Below are 20,876 nucleotides of genomic sequence, written 5' to 3'. Positions count from 1 at the left end.
TGAATTAAGTAATTTTCCCAAGGTCACTCAGCAAGTAAGTGCTGGAGTGGGATTTGAATCCAGGTCTGAAGCTGGGGCTGGTTAGTTCTCCATCTGTGTTTGCACCCAAGCCAGGACTCAGTAAAGCCCATCCTCTTTCCACTACACTGTGAAGCCAGCTTGTTGCGGCTCAGGAGGTAGACTCACCATTTTTTGACAGCTGACTAGGGATGGTTGTCCTAGAAGGACCGTTTGGAGGGTTTGGGTTCTTAGAGTGTTGGTACTAGATTAAGAGTCCATACATTTTCTCTATCCCAGAAAATGTATTATTTGATTTCCTCTTGTCCACCTCAAAAACACTGAGCGATACAGGGAGAGTATCTGAAATTGCCAAATCGGCTAAACCCATACAACCATATGACTATCTAGGTCTTATTCTTCCACCTCACATCCAAACTACCATGAAAAACTTAGTGAAAAGTTTTGTGGATGTCGACATCTGTTAATTCAAGGGCACTGTGAAGACACATTGTACATGGGGGAGAACACAAATTTTAGAGGGTCAGATTGACTCAGGTTTAAATTCTAGTCATAACAACTGTTATGTAACTTGAGAAAGCCACCTACCTCCTACCTCCTGTGGGCTATTTCTTCTCATCAGTAAATTGTGATAATGCACACGCCCTCCCCCAACCCCACCCCCCATCCCCCACACACAGACTTTCTATCACTGACTTTCTTCTTCTTTTTTTTTTGGAACGGAGTCTCCCTTTTTGTCCAGGTTGGAGTGCAGTGGAGCGATCTCGGCTCATTGCAACCTCTGCCTCCCGGGTTCAAGTGATTCTTCTGCCTCAGCCTCCTGAGTAGCTGGGACTACAGGCACACGCTACCACGTCCAGCTAATTTTCGTATTTTTGGTAGAGACAGGGTTTCACCATATTGGCCAGGCTGATCTTGAACTCCTGACCTTGTGATCTGCCCACCTCAACCTCCCAAAGTTCTGGGATTACAGGCGTGAGCCACCGTGCCCAGCTACTTCATTGATTTTCTTTCTCCTCCCACCTCTGAGTTCTGTGGACTTGTCCTGGTTTTACCTGGTTTCACCAAGGCCTCCCACACCACAGTCTCATCTTTCTTGTCTTTCATTTGCAGCCTGATCCCTGATCCCAAGTGGCCAACGTAGAACTCCGAGAACAGCTGGGCTTCTCCAGGGCTTCGATAGCAGAGCTCCAGTTCCTGAAGAGGCAAAGAGTTGAGTTGCCACCCTGTTCATCTTGCATGGAAGGTTTTTCCCCACCTGACATCTTCTTGGCTCTGCTTGGTTCCACAGGGACACTCCGATGATCCCTGTACTGAAATCAACTACCACCTTCAGAAACTGCTCTTTTCCCAATTTTCCACAGAAGGATGAGGACACAACTGAGCACCTCAAGGGTAAGTCAGGGCTCGTCCTTAAACGTAGTGCTCATAATCCTAAGCCAGATCCTTCTTCCTTCACTTCCCCCACCTTGAATTCAAACCCTCATTTCTCCAGCCCAAAGCCTGTCTTCCCAATGGATCCCAAACTCCACCCACTTTCAATTGACAAAAATTTATATCCATCCCTTTTCCTAAATCCCAGCTAAGACAGAACTCTTGATTCCCCACTGTCTTCCAAACATGCTCCCTTTCCAGTTTCCCCAAACTCAGTAAAGGACAGGACCATCCACTAAGCATGCAGGCTCCAAACTCGGAATCATGCTTAACTCCTTCCCTACACAGGCCATCCAGCAGGTCCTGTTGGCTTTACCTTCAAAATCAACCCTGAATTCATACACTTTTCTCCATCTCCCTCGCTACCTTCCTCGTCAAGTGACCTTCAACTGTAACTTGCAGTATTGCAACAGCCTTTTTCTTTTTTGTTTTGTCTTTTTTTTTTTTCTTTTCTTTTTTTTTTTTTTTTTTTTTAAGAGAGATGGAGTTTTTCCATGTTGCCCAGGCTGGACTTGAACTCCTGGGCTCAAGTGCCTCAGCCCCCTGAGTAGCTGGGACTACACGCGTGCACCACCATACCCATCTTATTTTTTCATTTTTCATAGAGATGAGGTCTCCCTACATGGCCCAGGCTCATCTTGAGCTCTTGGCCTCAAGCGATTCTCCCACCATGGCCTCTCAAAGTGTTGGAATACAGGCGTGAGTCACTATACCCAACCACAACAGCATTTTTTTCTTTTTTTTTTTTTTTTTTTTGACAGGGTCTTGCACTGTTGACCAGGCTGGAGTGCAGCGGCATGATCTCAGCTCACTGCAACCTCCGCCTCCTGGGTTCAAGCAATTCTCCTGCCTCAGCTTCCCAAGTAGCAGGGTTTACATGTGCCCACCACCACGCCTGGCTAATTTTTATATTTTTAGTAGAGACTGGGTTTTGTCATCTTGGCTAGGCTGGTCTGGAACTCCTGATCTCAGGTGATCTGCCCACCTCAACCTCCCATAGTGCTGGGATTACAAGCATGAGCCACCACGTCTGGCCTTTTTGTTTGACAGAGTTTCGCTCTTGTAGCCCATGCTGGAGTGCAGTGGGGCGATGTTGGCTCACTGCAACCTCTGCCTCCTGGGTTCAAGCAATTCTCCTGCCTCACCCTCCCGAGTAGCTGGGATTACAGGCGCCTGTCACCATGCCCCGCTACTTTTATGTATTTTTAGTAGATGGGGTTTTACTGTGTTAGCCAGGATGGTCTTGATCTCCTGACTTCGTGATCCGCCCGTCTCAGCCTCCCAAAGTGCTGGGATTACAGTTGTGAGCCACTGAGCCACTGCACCTGGCCCATAACGGCCTTTTGACTTGTCTCTCTGCTTTCACTCTTGCCTGCTTATCATTCATTCTCGCCCAGCAGCCAGAGTCATCTTTATGAAAGTAAACCAGGTCTTGTTTTTTTTTTTTTTTTTTTTTGAGACAGTGTCTTGCTCTGTCACCTAGGCTGGAGTGCAGTGGTGCAGCCTCGGCTCACTGCAACCTCTGCCTCCTGGGTTCAAGCGATTCTCCTGCCTCAGCCCCCTGAGTAGCTGGTATTACAGGCATACACCACCACACCCAGCTAATTTTTGTATTTTTAATAGAGACAGGGTTTCACCATGTTGGCCAGGCTGGTCTCGAACTCCTGACCTCAAGTGATCCACCCGCCTCGGTACCCAAGGTGCTGGGATTACAGGGGTGAGCCACTGCGCCCGGCTGCAAATCAGGTCTCGTATTAGCATGTTTATGACCTTCAAGAGCTTGCCATTGCACTTAGAACAAAGTGCAAACTGCACACCAGGGCCAATAGGGCAGATGAGGCCTGGAAGACCCTGCCTTTAATCTGACTCATCTCTTGCTATACTGACCTCTTTCTTGTCATCTGGAGGTGTCAAGCTTGCTCCCACCTCTACGCCTCTGCACACTTTCCTTCTGCCTGAAATGTTCTTCCACAAATCTCCGTGTGGCCTGAACCGACACCCAATCTAAAGAAAATCTTCGTTTCCTTAGATCTTCCTCAAATGTAACCAAGGCCCAAATCCTACAGCAGATTCTAACACCCTTTCCTGAGACACCCCATGGTTCCCCATAATATGTGTTCTGCCACTGCAATGAGTAATAAACCCAGTGTGTTCAACTACAGGTTCGTTCCTGGTGGTGGACTAGAGGACATTGATGACCTATAGCTCAAACACTTCCCAGTGTCCCCAAGTCAAACCCCATCATCCTTGTCATCCTGCATGTGATCCTCCCTTCTCCGAACTTTCTTTCTCCCAGTCTTGGAAGCATTCCCACTTTCCCTAAATCCCACTCACTTTCTGTTCCACCTCGATTTATCCCGTCCCTGGGAAAGCTCTGAGACCTGCCCCACAGGCATTCCCAGGGAGGACTTCTGTTCGCAGTGAAGAGGCTGACGCTGAGCTGCTCACCTTGGGGAGTATCTCCAGCATCCCTGAACCAGACCCAGACACGGTGTAACGACAGCCCATATAAAGTGGGGTCAGCGGGGGTGGCTTGTGGATTCGCACAAACTGGAATTTCGTTTCTTCATCATCTATGGCCTACAGAACATAGGGAACAATGATTAAGGGAGGCTTCTGCCCCGTGGAATGTGGTCTGAATGGGGGGATGGTGCATCTGTGTGTTTGCGTGGACAGAGTGGGACTCTATTACCCCTGCCTCCCTCCCCGCATGCACTGCTACACAGGCAGCCCTCACTTGGTCTTTGTTATCCTCAGGATGGGAATAGGGTTATTGTTAGAGAAGTTAGAATGGGGAAAGGCTACAGTTTTAGGCATGGGAGCCTCCAATCCTTTGATTCCTGGACAGGGGCTGCAAGAAACTGTCCAAAGATGGGAGACGAGTCCATGACTGAGAAGGGACGAATTGTCCACCCACTTCAAGGTTCTCCTGTACAAGAGGCCCATCCTTAGTCCCAGTTAAAGGCCCGCTAGGGGGCTCTCTGGCTGCATTTTGTGTTTACCGTCAACCCACCGTGGCCCAGCCTTTCTGGCTCTTAGTGTCACCTTCCGAATGGAGCAGTCACTTGGGATCAGGTAGAGGTGGAAGGTGACTTCCTCAGGATGGAGGCGGTGGTAAAGCAACACCAGGGAGTTGATGGGAAAGAAGCGCAGGGTACTATGGATCACTTTCAGGAGGACTCCCAAGGGGGAGAAGCTGGGGTTTTCCAGAACGATGTGATGCAGCTCCACCCTGGCTGGCTTCTCCAGGAGCATCCCCTCCTCTTTAAAGTGGGCCACTTGGAACAGGGATGTGTCCACATGGCCCCCTGTCAAAGAATGGATTCAAGAGGCACAGGTTTATTTTTATTTATTTTGTTGAGACAGAGTTTCCCTCTTGTCGCCCAGGCTGCGGTGCAATGGAGCAATCTCAGGTCACTGCAACCTCTGCCTCCTGGGTTCAAGCGATTCTCCTGCCTCAGCCTCCCGAGTAGCTGGGATTACAGACACGCGCCACCACACCCAGCTAATTTTTGTATTTTTAGTAGAGACGGGGTTTCACTATGTTGACCAGGCTGGTGTTGAACTCCTGACCTCAGGTGATCCGCCTGCCTCGGCCTCCCAAAGTGCTGGGATTACAGGTGTGAGCCACTGCGTCCAGCCTAAGAGGCACAGATTTAGTGTTGTTACTGAGTCAGGATTTGCTGATATGGTAGGATCCCAGGGCTTAGGCTCAGGTACCTTCTTGGGGGAGCCCAGTGCTATGGTCTTGAATATCTGTGTCCCCCTACAATTCATATGTTGAAAGTCTAACCCCCAAGGTGATGGTATTAAGAGGTGAAGCTTTTATGGGAGGTGATCAGGTCATGGGGGTGGAATTCTCATGAATGGGATTAGTGCTCTTATATAAGAGACTCAAGGGAGCCTGCTTGCCCCTTCCACCCTGTGAGGACACAGCTAGAAGGCTCCATCTATGAGGAAGAGGGCTCTCACCAACACACCACATCTGCTGGCGCCTTGATCTTGGACTTACCAGGCTCCAGAACTGTGAGAAACAAATTTCTGTTATTTATAAGCTACCTAGTTTATGGTATTTTGCTATAGCAGCCTGAACAGGCTGAGACACCCAGCAGGGGGAAGAGGGCATTTCTAGGCCTGGGGCCTTCGGAGGCTGTGGGAAATTGTGCCACTAGGCGGGAGCACTTAGGATTGCTGAACTCCTCAGTGGGAGCTCAAGGATCACCCTTGAGCCAAACTTATACACAAACCCAGCCCCTGGCCCGGGAGCTGGGAAAGATATAGAACCTTTAGTTGCCTGTGCTGGTGTGGATTCTCCATGAGAGTGACGCTGGCAGGTTTGACTGGGCAGGTAGAGAAAAAGGAGGAGGAAGGGGCAGTGGGAAAATGGAGTGACCAAGGTGTTTGGCCACTCACCATTCAAACTCTTCTTTTTAGGAAGAGCCTCCTCCTCCCCACTGCGTGGGTCTTGGCAGGAGGCAAGCCGAGCCCCCCACTCAGGATGCTGCTACTCCCTGGCATCAATGACACAAGTGTGTCACCAATACTTGACTAAGTGGTTGTGGGACCTCAAGTCTAGAGCGGTGAAACACAGATGCAGAGAGAGAGAATTTTGGCAGTAGCAGTTGGGTGAAGAGTCCAGTGGGAGGCAGGTGTGGTGGTGCACACTCATAATTCCAGCTACTTAGGAGGCTGAGTGGGTGGATCACTTGAACCCAGGAGTTTAAGGTTGCAGTGAGCTAAGATTGTGCTGCGGCATTCTAGCCTGGGTGACAGAGTGAGACTCTGTCTCAAAAAAAAAAAAAAAAAAAAAAAAGGAAAAAAGAAAGTAAGTAAAAGAGTCCAGTCGCTCCTGGGCAGGAGGGTCCTACAGTAGCTGTGTCTGCAGCCTGTCTCCATATTTTCTTGATGTGACCTTGGCCCTGCCCTTGGTTTCTCTGAGTCACTGGGCCACTATTTCCTCTCCCCAGCTAAAATTTGTTGCTAAGTGTATGAGTTAGTCAATAACCTTTCAGTGTATTCCTTTTCTGCTTAAATCAGCCAGAATTGGTATCTTTGATAGCAGCCTCTGACCAGCGCCAGCACCTTGAAGTTACAAGAGAGCTTGAGGGATGAACACTGGTAATGGGAGAGACACAGGCCTAGCGATCAGGAGTCCCAGCTCCATCCCTGCATTGCCTGGTAACTGTTGCAATGCAAGTGGTTTCTGGGCAATAAGGCATCCAGCAAGCTGGACAAGGCCCTTAGTCAGATGTCAATCCCAGAATCATGAAGACCCTTACTTAAGTTTTCTCATTTAACTGCATTTTTGGGATGAAAATAAAGTCACAGTGGTATCTATCATCTGAAAAAATGAGGAAGAATTCACCTATGAATCTTACCAATCAAACAATACAACTGTTCTTTTTTTCTTCTTGAGACAGAGTCTAGCTCTGTCACCCAGGCCGGAGTGCAGCGGTGTGATCTTGGCTCACCACAGCCTCCACCTCCTGGGTTCAAGTGATTCTCATGCCTCAGCCTCCTGAGTAGCTGGGACTGCAGGCGTGCAGCACTGCGCCTGGCTTTTTAGTAGAGACGGGGTTTCACCATGTTGGCCAGGCTGGTCTTGAACTCCTGACCTTAGGTGATCTGCCTGCCTCGGCCTCCCAAAGTGCTGGGATTACAGGCGTGAGCCACCACGCCTGGCCACAGTATAACTATTCTTAGCATGGGACACCTGCATCCCAGTCTTTCTCTGCAGCAACACCTTTTCCTACTTTTATCATAGTCTATGACGCTTTGTCTCTTGTTTCCCGTGGCAGTTTAACTTGTTGCAAGGACGTTGGCCCTTTTAATTACCACAGCCTATTATCCCTGCTAGTGGATGCACCACCCTGGGATTCAGCCTCTGTTTCTCATTTCAGTGTTGAGTTTGCTTCCAACTTTTCATTATGATAAATAGCACTGCAATACACATACTCTGCAGGAAGCTGCTATTTCCCTTGTGTTATTGCCTTGAAATCAATCAGTACCAAGGGATGAGGAAAGCGTGTGAGACGGCAGCACCTCCTTCACCCCGCAGTTGCTTCTCCAAGAGGTGATGCTGGTTTGCATTGCCATCACTGGCACTAAATGGATGGTCTCACCCTGACCTCCAAACCTTGGGACGTCCTCACGTGTCAGCTGAGGGAACTGAAATCCTGGGAGGAAAGTGCTTTTTCCAGGGTCACACAACCGGCCATGGACTCTGACCACAGTCTGTGGCACTAACAGATGCTCGGTGCCACTTGAATTTTCGCTGAATTCCAGAAGGTGCTGGATGTCTCCAACTTACCTTCTTGCTAGGGTGACCAACTGTCCATGCTTGCCCAGGACTGAGAGGGCTCCTGGGGGTGCAGGACTGTCAGTGTTAAGATGAGCTGGTCACCCCCCTTTTGTACATATTGCCCTTTCCATAGATGGTGGTAGTCACCTCATCCAAACCTGACAGCATACTTGTGCTGATAGATCAGAGAGAGAAGGGAAGCAATGGGGGAGACTGTGGTCTGAAGGAGATGAAGGTTGAGTGTTGACTGGGGCAAGTGTCGCTGGCAGAAAGACCTACCTGGAGCTGCCTTTGGCTGGTTGCACTAGAAAAATTTAGAAAATGCTATCGTGAGGGAGGCTTGTTTCTGTGGGTCAGGGGTCCAGGGCTTTGCATCTGCTCATTACACAAAAGCTTACTGAGTACGGACAATGTGCCAGGCCCTGTGGATGCGGCTGTGAACAGGAAAGACATGGGGACAGCAATTCCAGAGCTTGTGGCCCAGTGGGGAATACAGGCAGCAAAGAGAACAATGGACCAAAGCATCACAAGTGCTCCGCCAACGGCAGCCCGTCAGCTCCTTCCTCCTTTCCCAGCCGCATGCCCATTGTTTGCCTTGGGACATTGCTGCTCCTGCTGTCCAGGAGCCTGGGGACTCTCCCTCCTTTAGATGCTGCCCTTGGGCCTGTGACCTGATGTCTAGCAGTGCCCTCCCTGCTAAGTGTGTGGTCAGCACCGTCCAGGCTCAGGTGAGGGGCACAGTGGCTCTCCCGCTCAAGCAGGGACAGTGGGACCCACATCACATGAAAGTGGGACACTAGAGGGTTGTCTAGCAGAGCAGCTAAATGATACGGACTGCCTGGCTTTGACTCCCAGCAAGGGCTCTTACTGACTGTGGGACTCTGAGAAGATTACTTGCCCTCTCTGTGCATCATCTGTAAAGTAGGGCTGATAACAGCATCCCCCTCTCGGTGTCACTGTGCAGATTGACTGGGTTTGTGTCTACAAAGCCCTAGGATAATAAGGGCCACTTGCTCGTATTACAGATAAAACGCAGCTTGACCAATCTATCCACCTGGCTGTGGTGCTTCTTTCTGTTTCTTCCTCAAACAACTTGGCCCAATCCTCTTGGTAACTTGGGGTCTGGGAAGAAAATGCTACTAAATTGTTTTTTTTTTTTTTTTTTGAGACGGAGTCTAGCTCTGTCGCCCAGGCTGGAGTGCAGTGGTGCGATATCAGCTCACTGCAAGCTCCGCCTCCCGGGTTCATGCCATTCTCCTGCCTCAGCCTCCCGAGTAGCTGGGACTACAGGCGCCCGCCACCGCGCCCAGCTAGTTTTTTGTATTTTTAGTAGAGACGGGGTTTCACCGTGTTAGATAGGATGGTCTCAATCTCCTGACCTTGTGATCTGCCCGCCTTGGCCTCCCGAAGTGCTGGGATTACAGGTATGAGCCACCATGCCTGGCTTTTTTTTTTTTTTTTTTTTTTTTTTTTGAGATGCAGTCTCTTTTTTTTTTTTAGACAGAGTCTTGCTCTGTCACCCAGGCTGGAGTGCAGTGCATGATCATGACTCACTGTAGCCTTGACCTTCCAGGCTGAAGTGCTCCTCCCACCCCAGCCTCCTGAGTAGCTGGAACTACAGGTGTACACCACCATGCCTAGCTAATTCTTTAATTTTTTTTGCTTTTTTTTTAGAGATGGGGTCTCACTATGTTGCCCAGGCTGGTCTCAGACTCCTGGGCTCAAGTCATCCTCCTGCTTCTGCATCCCAAAGTGTCGGGATTACAGGTGTGAGCCACTGCACCCGGCCACTAAGGTGTCTGAATATCCATTTTGCTGAATCTGAGTGTTGTATAAGGACTCTGTATCCTTATACGATTCAGTAAGTGTTGCTTCCAGGAAGCCAACAGTTTTGAGGCCTGAGGGATATCACTGGGGTTTCCAGCCATGTCATCTGGTTGAACTCCTGAGTGGGTGGGCAGGGGGAGGGGGGGAGAGAATGGGGAGAGACCCCACTCAGGTGGCTGTGTGAAGTGTTCGTGTTCCCACGGGCAGCACAGAGAGGAGCAAGGGTGACAAAACTGAGGGAACTCACTTCCTCTTGGAGGGAGGGTTGTGTGGAGAGCAGAGGTCTGTGTGTGCTGAAGGAGATGGGTGGGTGGGGGAACGAAGGACCCGAAGGACAAGGCCAGCTTCATGGGCGTTTGGCCTGTACAGTCACACAGATGTGTTTCAAAAAGATATGTCCAGACAAAAGTGGAATGCAGGAAAATCTTGCTCCCCATCTCCATAACCCCCCCTCGGCCCCTCAAAGGAAGCCACAACACTGTCTCCCAGGAGATCATCATTCTATACTCCCTTTCAGGCCCATAATTACCACCGCCTTCCTCCCTATCCTTCCCTCTTGTTTACCTTGGAGAGCCACAAAGTGAGGGAGGTGCACAGCTTCCACGGCTCCGGGCTCAGCCTTGATGTCCAACAGAGGCCCTGCCACCATCCAGCTGTGCTGTGGGTTGATCTCACCCAGGAACTGGTCCCACACACAGAATTCAATCTCAGTGGTCACCGCTTCTCTCACCACAAAGCAGAGACCCGTGTTGGGCCAGCGGTAGGAGCCAGCTACAGGGAAGTGAACTCTGGGAAGAAGAGGGAGAAGCAGACACTTACTGCACGAACTCACTGAGCACCTGCTGGATGCCAGACCCCATGCAGGGGCTTGCGGATACCGTACAGGGGCTTCAAGCCCAGACTTCAGAATCAGATGGACTTGCATTTTAGTCCTGGCTCTTCTGTTCTTGACTGTGGATCCCTGAGCAAGTCATTTAACCTTCCTGTTTTTGGTTTCCTCATCTGTCAGTAAGAGTAATTGTAGCTCCCATCTCCTAGTTGTGAGAAAAAGTGACTCAATGCATGCTCACAGCTTAGTACACGCCTGGGAGCAGTGAACTATTTCTACTATGTTGATGATGGCAATGATGGTGATGATGAAATAACAAGTGTTTGTATATGTAAAGGGCCTATTTACCAATAATTAATAACAATATATGTGCTAAGATTTCTATCTATATCTATTATCTATCTATCTATTTCTATCTGTCTATATCTATCTCTATCATCTCTATCATCTATCTCTACCTATCTATCTCTATCTATCTCTATCTACCTCTATCTCTCTCTATCTATCTCTATCTCTATATCTATCAATCTCTACATCTATCTATCTATCTATCTATCTAATTTATATCTCTATCTATCTATCTCCATCTATCTGTCTATCTCTATCTATCTATCTATATGTCTCTCTCTCTGGAAATATGGTCTCACTCTGTTGCCCAGGCTGGAGCACAGTGGCCTGATCTTGGCTCACTGCAGCCTGGAAATCCCTGGCTTAGGTGACTCTCCCACCTCAGCTCCCTGAGTAGCTAGGACTGCAGGCACAAGTCACCATGCCCAGCTAATTTTTTTGGTCATTTTTGTAGACACAAGGTTTTGCCATGTTGTCCAGGCTGGCCTTGAACTCCTGGACTCAAGTGATCCTCCTGCCTCGGTCTCTTAAAGTGCTGGGATTATAGGCATGAGCCACTGTGCCTGGCCATATGTGCTAACATTAATGCTAAACCCTCAGAATTGGAAACAACACGTTTATAGAGATCAGAAGTGATTTTCCCAAGGCTCCTCATGTGGGTTAATAGTGGGTCCCGGGATGCCCCAGCTTCTGTAGGTGTGAGTTGGGAGTGATGCTGTCTTCTGGTTGAGATGATGTTTGTGGCAGTGTTTGGTAAGTGGTAACATGTTATATAAGAGATAATGACTATAGACAATTACTACTAGTGCGACTGTAAGCCCTGGGAGGGCAGGGCTGCCATATTCATCTTAGGGTTCCCAGCTACTAGTACAGTCCTTAGCTCATTAGCAGCTGTTAATAAAACAGGAGCATACAGATTAAGAGAGTTAGTGAGATTTAAGAAACATAACAAACAAAATACAATGAGTGGACCTTGTTTGGATCCTGGTAAGAACACACCAACTGGCCAGGTGCAGTGGCTCACACCTGTAATCCCAGCACTTTGGGAGGCTGAGGAGGGTGGATTGTCTGAGGTCAGGAGTTCGAGACCAGCCTGTCCAATATGGTGAAACCCCGTCTCTACTAAAAATACAAAAATTTTTATTTTTCACACGTGGTGGCGTGTGACTGTAGTCCCAGCTACTAGAGAGGCTGAGGCTGGAGAATCGCTTGAACCTGGGAGGTGGAGGTTGTAGTGAGCCAAGATTGTGCCACTGCACTCCAGATTGGGCGACAGAGTGAGACTCCGTCTCAAAACCAAACCAAACCAGACCAAACCAAACCAAAACACCAACTTTAAGAACACGTTTTAGACAATTGAGCAATTCGAATATGGATTGGGGATTACATGAAATCGAAGATTTATTGTCAGCTTTGTGAGATGTGATATTGGCATGGTAGTTATGTTAAGGAAGAAAGGGTTTTTATTTTTATTTTTTGAGATGTGTAATGAAATATTTAAGGGTAAAATCACCTGACATCTTGGATTTAAAATATTGTAACAATAACAAAGAGGGGGAAAGTGAACAGCTGAAATGAATTTGGCAAAACAGTGGCTGAAGCTGGGTGATGGGTACATGGAAGCTCCTTGTACTCTCTATTTTTGTGTATGTTAGACAATTTTAAGTTTCATAAGAAAACAACTTTTTCCATCATGAAAAGCACACACCCGGTGTTTCAGCCCTGTCCTCGCCTCTTGTCTGGGCAAGAGGAGGGGACCCCGAGGCGAGTGTGGGTTGGGGGGAACTGACTGTCTGTGGGGACCCAGGATGGGCAGTGGGGTGGGGGAGGCCAGCCTGGGACCAGCAGAGCCCCTCACTCACCGGTACAGGCTCCTTTCTTTGTCAACTACCTCAGTAGCCACAGGCCCCGTGGGGCCCCAGAAGTCATCGTCAGTCCCCAAAGGCGTATCCTGGTCCCCTAGAGAGGCAGGTGAAGGCAGGCACAAGGGTTCCACCTGTTCTACCTCTGGGGAGCTTCCCTCTGAAACAGCAAGGCAGCGGTCAGCTCCAGATTCTCCCGCCTGGCCTCCCCCAGCCCCTATGGTTATACTGTAAGGGCCTCTTCCCAAGGCCGGCCTGCCTGGATCATGGCAGGGAGTGTGTCTACAGCTTCTGCTCCTGCTCCCTGGCTGCCTGCCTGCCTGCCTGCTGTCTGGGGAGCCCCACTCCAATGCCTCCAGCCCAGCCTCCACCCATCTCCCCTTCCCCACTGGAACAGAAGTGCCACTCTTCCCAGCATGCCCAGGTGGGCAGGTTGAGAGAGGAACATGGTTCAAAAGATGAAAGGGGCCAGGCACCGTGGCTCTTGCCTGTAATCCCAGCACTTTGGGAGGCCGTGGCAGGAGGATTGCTCCAGTCCAGGGGTTTCGGATCAGGCTGAGCAACATGGGAAGACTCGGTTTCTATAAAGAAAAAAGAAAAATATCAGCCAGGCACGGTGGTGAGCGTCTGCAGTCCCAGTTCTACTCAGGAGGCTGAGGTGGGAGTGTTGTTTGAGCTCGGGAGGTTGAGGCTGCAGTGAGCCGTGAACATGCCACTGCACTCCAGCCTGAGCAATGGAGTGAAACCCTGTTTGTTTGATTTTAAGATGGCAGGGCCAAGATGGAGATGTGATTCCCAGGCCTTGGCAGTCAAGGATGGGAGGCTGGACCCCGGTTCAGGGTTTGATACATGCCGTAGACGTACTGGAGAGGGGCAGCACCCATCGGTGGGTGCAGGAGAGGGGGAAACAGAAATCCAGCCAGTTCCTAGGAGTGGGCGCTCTCTCATGGGGGTAGCACCCTCTTAGGTAGGGAACCTGCCCCGTCCCACATCAGGGGCAGAGGGATGGAGGGAATGACCTCCCACAGCTGGCCTCCCCCAACCCCTGTCATGATGCTCCCAGCCTCGCCCCTTCAAACTACCTGATTCGAGTCTCTGCCGCTTGAGTGAGGACGTGCTATTACTCGTCTCTCCTGTACCCAGGCCCTCATCAGGGATCATCCCAGTTGGTTTCCTGGACAAAGAATTGTTCATTCTGCCTGAGATCCTGGAGGAAGCGAGGGCTGCCTACATGACATTCCCACTAAAAATTCAACTCCTCCTTGGGCCAGGTGCAGTGGCTCACGTCTGTAATCCCAGCACTTGGGGAGGCCGGGATGGGTGGATAGCTTGAGCTCAGGAGCTCGAGACCAGCCTGGGTAACACAGTGAGACCTCCCTACCTCATCTCTGCCAAAAATACAAAAATTAGCTGGGCATGGTGGCATGCACCTGTATCCCAGCTCCTTGGAAGGCTGAAGTAGGAAGATCACTTGAGCCCAGGAGACAGAGGTTGCAGTGAGCTGAGACTGTGCCACTGCATTCCAGTCTGGGTGACAGATCCAGACCCTGTCTCAGGCAAAACAAAACAAACACAAAAACTCCATCCGAATTTGAACTAAATCCTGTGGTTCTTCTGTGGTCCCTGTCTCTGAGCAGCCTCCATCCACTCATGCACCCAGGCTAGAAGTGGGGTGTCATCCCAACTCCCTCCACGCCCACCCTAAGAGCTGATCACTTTGACAACACCTCCCAAATAGCTCTTCTTTCTATTCTCTTCTCTCCACCTCCACAACCTCCACCCGAGTCCCAGGCCCTGGCCTCCGTGGCCCGCACCACTGCAGCATCCTCGGAAACAGTAGTGGCTGAAACGTGGTGGCTCACGCCTGTAATCCCAGCACTTTGGGAGGCTGAGGTGGGCAGATTACTCTGAAAGGTCTCCCTGCTTCTGCTCGGGTCCCTCTGCCGCCCATTGTCTACAGAGCAGCCAATCTTAAAATAGGAAGCTGCCCCATCACTTGGCTGCTGCAGCCCTGTAATGTCTCTTCATTGCTTCAGGGGGAAAATGGAAAGTTTTTAACATGGTCCAAAAGGGCTTGCTGGGGCCTCTGTCACCCTCTGATGTCACCTGGGCCGCTTTTTCCTTGCTCACTGACCTCTAGTCCATTGGTTCTCAAACTCTGTGTGCTTAACAATCATCTGGAGGGCTTGTTAAGACACAGATTCGGCCGGACGCGGTGGCTCACGCCTGTAATCCCAGCACTTTGGGAGGCTGAGGTGGGCAGATCACAGTGTCAGGAACTTGAGACCAGCCTGGCCAACATGGTGAAACCCCATCTCTACTAAAAATACAAAAATTAGCTGGATGTGGTGGCGGGCGCCTGTAGTCCCAGCTACTCTGGAGGCTGAGGCAGAAGAATGGCTTGAACCTGGGAGGCAGAGGTTGCAGTGAGCCGAGATCATGCCATTGCACTCCAGCCTGGATGACAGAGTGAGACTCTGTCTCAAATACCACACAGATTCCTGGGCCCCACCCCGGAGATTCTGGTTCAGTGGGTCTGGAGTGGGGCCTGAGAATTTGCAGTTCTATCGAGCTCCCAGTGAGGGTGATGCCGACGCTGCTGGTCCACGGACCACACTTTGAGTAGCTGCTCCTGACGCCTGGCCTCCCATTCCTCCAGGGGGCTAAACTCTTCTCTCTCAGAGCCTCTACTTCTGCCTGGACTCCACCCCTTCCTAGGCCCAGCCAACCTGTCCTGTCTTTCAGAGCTCAGCCCAGCTCCTCTTGACCAGGTCAAATAGGCCCACTGGTACACGCACCGACCCCAGGTGCATTTGCGCAGACACTTGTGGGATAACCCGTGCCTGTCTCCCTGCTGGACTAAGCTCCTGGAGGTTGGGCCGTGTCTTTCTTGTTCACTGCTGTGTCCTCAGATCCCAAAATAGTGCCTGACACATAGTGAGTCTGCAGGGAATATTTGTTCTATGAATGAATGACTCCTCTTAAACCTAGGAGCTCTTTTCCTTCCATTTCAGGGGAGCCACTGCAGCCAGGAACCTGGGGACGGATGTCCTTCATGGTCAGGTGGAAAGGCGCCCACCTGGGAGAATGCGGGAGCTGCAGCGGATTCCTCGGGGAAGGGAAGATGGACTTTCCTGGCCCCGGGGCTTGCCCCTCAAGTCAGGGGTGTGTGTGGTGGTGGTGGTGGTGGTGAGGGCGGTGGGTGACAGTGATGGCGAGGGTGGTCTTTTTCCCAGGGCACGGGCTCTCTGTCTTTGTCTCCCTCTTGTGGTCACTGCTTTCATTGTTCCAAACCTCTGTTTTTCACGGAAGGATTGCCGGACTAGAGGCCATTTGGTATCATGCTGTGCTGGGTCCAGGGGATTTGCTGGCTCACCCACCCACTGACTTTTTCTTGTTCTTTTTTTTTCCTTTTTGAGATGTTGTCTCGCTCTGTTGCCAAGGCTGGACTGCAGTGGTGTGATCTCGGCTCACTGCAACCTCTGCCTCCCGAGTTCAAGTGATTCTCCTGCCTCAGCCTCCTGAGTAGCTGGGATTACAGGCACCCACCACCACGCCCAGCCAATTTTTGTATTTTTAGTAGACACAGGGTTTCACCATGTTGGTCAGGCTGGTCTTGATTTCCTGACCTCGTGATCTGCCTGCCTTGGCCTCCCAAAGTGCTGGGATTACAGGTGTGAGCCACCATGCCCGGCTTTTTTTTTTTTTTTTTTTTTTTTTGAGATGCAGTCTTGCTCTGTCGCCCAGACTGGAGTGCAGTGGCGTGATCTCGGCTCACTGCAGCCTCCACCTCCCGGGTTCAAGCGATTCTCATACCTCAGCCTCCTGAGTAGCTGGGACCACAGGTACCCGCCACCACGCCTGGCTAATTTTTTAGTCCACTTACTTTTTCATGTTTTCCTCTCCTTGTTTGTCTAACGTAAGAGTTTAAGCAGGGGGGGATGTGATTCTATTTGCACTGACAAGCGCACCTCACTCTGGCTGCTGCAGTTTCTCGGTTTCTCCCTGGCTGTGTTGGTCTCTCACCCCAAGGCTCTTTCCCTGTCTCCTGCTCAGCCCTGGGCCTGGATCAGCCAGAGGGAGTTCTGGGGCCACCCCTTACCATCTGCTGAAGATGAGCAGCTCAGGCTTCTTCTGCTCCAGGGCCCTCAGCTCCTGCCTCATCTCATCGCTCAGAGTCGTCTGGTCCAGCCTGAAAGCACAAAGGGAGACGGGTCCTCCTGGGATCTCCCATGTTGTCCCCAGGTCCCCAGGGCCCAGAATCCCAGGACCTGCCACCTTCTGGAGGAGCGGCCACAGGGTGCGTTCCCTGGGAGCCGGGCTCTGAGGAGGAGGGTACCGTGAGAAGATTCACTAGGGTGTGTTCCTGGGTCAATGCCAGGGCAAGGGCAGGGAGGGAATCGGGGAGACGTGGGCTGTGAGGCAGTCTCCATGGAGGCCTCAGCTGACTCTGGGAGATGATCCTTTAGAGCTGTTTAAAGGAGTTGGGTTGAGGGGCTGGGCCTTTCTACTGCAACACTGGCCCGTCATCAGATGTGGGCCTCCTCAGGAAGGAGACGCGGCCTTGGGTGAGGTGGCTGTCACTGGCAGAAGCTTTCTTTGTAGCCGGCTGCCAGGGATTTCCCCATGGCCTCAAAATCCCAGGCCTGGGTCCTGGGACTCTCTTCCCAGTGGTCGGAGGTTTTGCTGGGAAGAGAGAGTCCTGGTTCCGCCGTCCTCCCAGGCCTTGTGACCTGGGGTTTCCGCCAGATGTGGGATGCTGATTGTCTTCTCTGGGTCTCTGTCCTCCATCTGTCACGTAGGAGGAATCAATCCTGCCCTGCCTGTTCTGAGGCCCAGACGAGGAGGAGGTGAAAAGACCCTGCCTCCTGCGAAGGGCTCCGCACGCGTTCCCCTACTGCTGTTACAGCCGTTCTGCCCCTGGGGAGGAGCGCAGCCCTTGAAGTAGAGGGTTCTTCTTCTCAACTAACTCCTGGCTCCAGGAGGGAAGGAGGTGGACACCTACTCAGGACTCCAGAGGGTAAACCCCCTCGGAAGCAGCCCAGGTTTGATGGGTAAGTGTTGAGCTGCGGCCTGAAGCCACATCTGCCTGCCACGGCCAAGCTCTGGAGAGAGGCTCTTCGGCATAAGGGAGGTAGTGATAGCCAAAAATCTCAGTGGGGAGCAGCAGACTGGGGTGCAAAGGTGCTGCCCCCTCGGATGGAGTTCCCATGGTTGTAAATGGCCAATGTCAGCTACAGGAGAACCCAAATGTAGACTATTTATTTCCGTTATTTTGCCTTGACCACTTCTTTAGGTTTGGGAGGCCTGGCTGAGGAAGGCCCGGGGCCCAGGCTTCCCGGACCCCCTCTGAGAAGGCTCTGGATGTGGGGGTTTGGAGCCCCCGTCTGCTCCCTGAGCACATGGCAGGGCCCCTGGCAGGAGCCATAGGTAAGTGTCAAGACAGAAGCCACCTGTGGGCTTGCTCCCAGGAGGTGGAGGGGAGTGGAAGTGGCCCAGAGATAGCGTGGGGGTGGCTCCTCGGGGAAGGGTGAGAATCTCTGGGGCCTACGGGATGGGAAATGAGGGCTGGGGGCTCACTCCAATCCGGCTGCTCAGGGTCCTTCAGCTCTCCAGGGTTCAAGTGCCTCTTTGTTCCGGGCCTTTCCCCACATCATCCCTTGGCCTGGACTACTCTCCCAAACTTGGCCTGGCTACCTATTCCTCCTTCAGACCTCAGCCTGACGTCGCTTTCTCAGGGAAGTCCTCCCTGGCCTTCCCTGAGAATGGGATTTTGATCAAATCCCATCCTCCCTCAATATTACATTCTCATAATACCCTGTACTTTCCTTTCTTAGCACTCCACAGAGCTCATAAATACAGACTTCTGCATTTACAGGTGACCAGTGTCCATCTCCTCCCCACTAGAGTGGAAGCTTCAGGAGGGCAGGGCCCATGTCTGTTTGCTCACTCTTGTACCCCAGGGCCTGGCCTGGTGCTTACACATAGGAGGCACTCAGTGAATGAATGAATGAGTAAATGAATGAATGAAGCGCTGCCCTGGAGTGAGGGGAACCTGGGAGTCCCTTACAGCATGCAACCTCAGTAACAGTTATCATTTGATCATGCCTGACTCTCTTCCCAGCACTGTCCTTGTTTTTATTTGATTGATTAATTAATTAATTAAATTTTGAGACTGAGTCTCACTCTGTTGCCCAGACTAGAGTGCAGTGCTGTGATCTAAGCTCACTGCAACCTCTGCCTCCCGGGTTCAAGTGATTCTCCTGCCTCAGTCCCCGGAGTAGCTAGGGGTCACAGGTGCACACCACCATGCCCGGTTAATTTTTATATTTTTAGTAGAGATGGGGTTTCACCATGTTGGCCAGGCTGGTCTCAAACTCCTGACCTCAAGTGATCCACCCGCCTTGGCCTCCCAAAGTGCTGGGATTACAGGCGTGAGCCACCACGCCCTGCCTGTCCTTGTTTTTATGCACATTTTATTCCATTACAATCCATGAGGTGGGTATGATACTCCCATTCCACAGATGAAGAAACAGAGTCCCAGAGAATTTGGTGACTTGTCTGAGTTACACGGTGTAAGCTGTAGAGCTGGTAAGAAACTTGGGTTGACTATGCATTTATCAGTCCTTCCTTTTTCCATGCCCTGTCCGACACCCCCACATCCCTCTTCCCTGCCCTCTGCCCAGAAGGGACCTCCAGGGCCTTACCCCAGGCGTGTGAGTTGGCAGGCAGGATGCCTGAGCCCCTCACACAGCAGTCGCACACCAGTGTCGCCCAGGTTGTTCTGCTGCAGGTCTAGCTCCATCAGGAAGGGGCTGGCGCTGAGCACAGAGGCCAGGTCCTGGCAGCAGCCAGACGTGAGGCCACAGCTGACCAGCCTGCAGGAAAGATACACAGCAGCCCAGGTCACTGTCCTGAGGGTTTGCTCTTCAGGGTAACTAGGGTCTGATCTTCCTTCCTAGCATCTGTGGCCTTTTGAGGGTCTGGGATGACAAGCAGAGAAGATACAAACTTTCCTGGCTTGCAGTAACCTGGGAGATTTTCACTTTCCTCTTGCAGCCACGGAACCCCTCAGGATGCCGGCACCCACCCTTTCTCAATCTTGTGTGATTCACTCGATCCTGTTCCCTCACTCTGTCCACACTGATGAGTAACTTACTCAATGTCCCACTTGTACACCTGGGTCTAACTGTTTTCTCTTTCCTTTTTTTTTTTTTTTTTTTTTTTGAGGCGGAGTCTTCACTCTGTCACCCAGGCTGGAGTGCAGTGGCACCATCTCGGCTCACTGCAAGCTCCGCCTCCCGGGTTCGCGCCATTCTCCTGCCTCAGCCTCCCGAGTAGCTGGGACTACAGGCGCCCGCCACCGCGCCCGGCTAATTTTTTGTATTTTAGTAGAGACGGGGTTTCACCGTGTTAGCCAGGATGGTCTCGATCTACTGACCTCGTGATCCGCCCGCCTCGGCCTCCCAAAGTGCAGGGATTACAGGCGTGAGCCACTGCGCCCGGCCTCCTTTTTCTTTTTGAGATGAAATCTCACTCTGTGGCCCAGGCTGGAGGGCAGTGGCGCAATCTCAGTTCATTGCAACCTCCACCTCCTGGATTCAAGCAATTCTCCTGCCTCAGCCTCCTGAGTAGCTGGGATTACAGGCATGCACCACCATGCCTGGCTACTTTTTGTATTTTTAGTAGAGACGTGATTTCACCATGTTGGCCAGGCTGGTCTTGAACTTCTGGCCTCAGGTGATTGGCCCTCTTCGGCCTCCCAAAGTGTTGGGATTACAGGCTTGAGCCACCGTGACCAGCCAACCTGGGTCTCATTGTTAACCACATCATCCCTGCTAAACACCCAGAGCCAGCTGACATAGGATGCTTTGGTGGGTTTCAATATTAAGGGCACCTGCAGTCCAGGAGGAAAATGAGGGAGCTCATATGAGGTTAGAAGAGGGGGAGTATGAAGGCTTCATCTAGAACTGAGGACCTATCCTGGGCTCCTCACCACACACTGGGGTCTGGAGCGTGCACTGTCCCAGGACAGGGCCACGTTGCTACCCGCATGCTGTGCTGAGCAGTGCCACAGCTCTCCAGCCTGCCTAGTATTATCCAGGTGGATGAGTCTGCCTCTCCCATAGCTGAGCTGCAGGCCCCGTGGAATCCAGGTCGGGGTTTCTTGGCTGGCTGCTGTGGGGCCAGGGGAGCCTGGGTTCTTGCTGTTCACGGGCCAGGAATAACAGGGAAGGGACCGGTGGCTCACCTAGGA

At 51.5% G+C, this 20,876-nt stretch overlaps 3 protein-coding genes across 6 annotated transcripts in view; all 3 read right to left on the bottom strand.

Annotated features, from left to right (window-relative positions):
- Positions 1 to 20,876, bottom strand: part of LOC126939805 (uncharacterized) — a 910,157-nt gene that overhangs the window by 21,759 nt on the left and 867,522 nt on the right. The window lies entirely within an intron of this gene.
- The window catches only part of DERL2 (derlin 2), a 434,214-nt gene that overhangs the window by 47,515 nt on the left and 365,823 nt on the right, over positions 1 to 20,876 (bottom strand). The gene's annotated exons all lie outside the window — the stretch shown is intronic.
- The window catches only part of NLRP1 (NLR family pyrin domain containing 1), a 56,565-nt gene that overhangs the window by 2,563 nt on the left and 33,126 nt on the right, over positions 1 to 20,876 (bottom strand). For 2 of the 3 annotated variants that reach the window (XM_050765197.1, XM_050765199.1), the window contains 9 exons: positions 19,327 to 19,497; positions 16,722 to 16,811; positions 13,702 to 13,793; positions 13,096 to 13,200; positions 12,620 to 12,779; positions 10,145 to 10,368; positions 4,498 to 4,760; positions 3,901 to 4,032; positions 1,074 to 1,215 (listed from right to left, as the gene is read on the bottom strand). In XM_050765197.1, the coding sequence (XP_050621154.1) occupies positions 1,074 to 1,215; positions 3,901 to 4,032; positions 4,498 to 4,760; positions 10,145 to 10,368; positions 12,620 to 12,779; positions 13,096 to 13,200; positions 13,702 to 13,793; positions 16,722 to 16,811; positions 19,327 to 19,497 (1,379 nt within the window). The remainder of the gene's footprint in view (positions 1 to 1,073; positions 1,216 to 3,900; positions 4,033 to 4,497; positions 4,761 to 10,144; positions 10,369 to 12,619; positions 12,780 to 13,095; positions 13,201 to 13,701; positions 13,794 to 16,721; positions 16,812 to 19,326; positions 19,498 to 20,876) is intronic. The other variant, XM_050765198.1, reaches the window with a different exon arrangement.

Source organism: Macaca thibetana, chromosome 16 (genome assembly GCF_024542745.1).
Source record: "Macaca thibetana thibetana isolate TM-01 chromosome 16, ASM2454274v1, whole genome shotgun sequence".
NCBI lineage: Eukaryota > Metazoa > Chordata > Mammalia > Primates > Cercopithecidae > Macaca > Macaca thibetana.
Note: the sequence above shows the minus strand (reverse complement) of the source record. Positions and strands in the feature narration are given on the sequence as shown.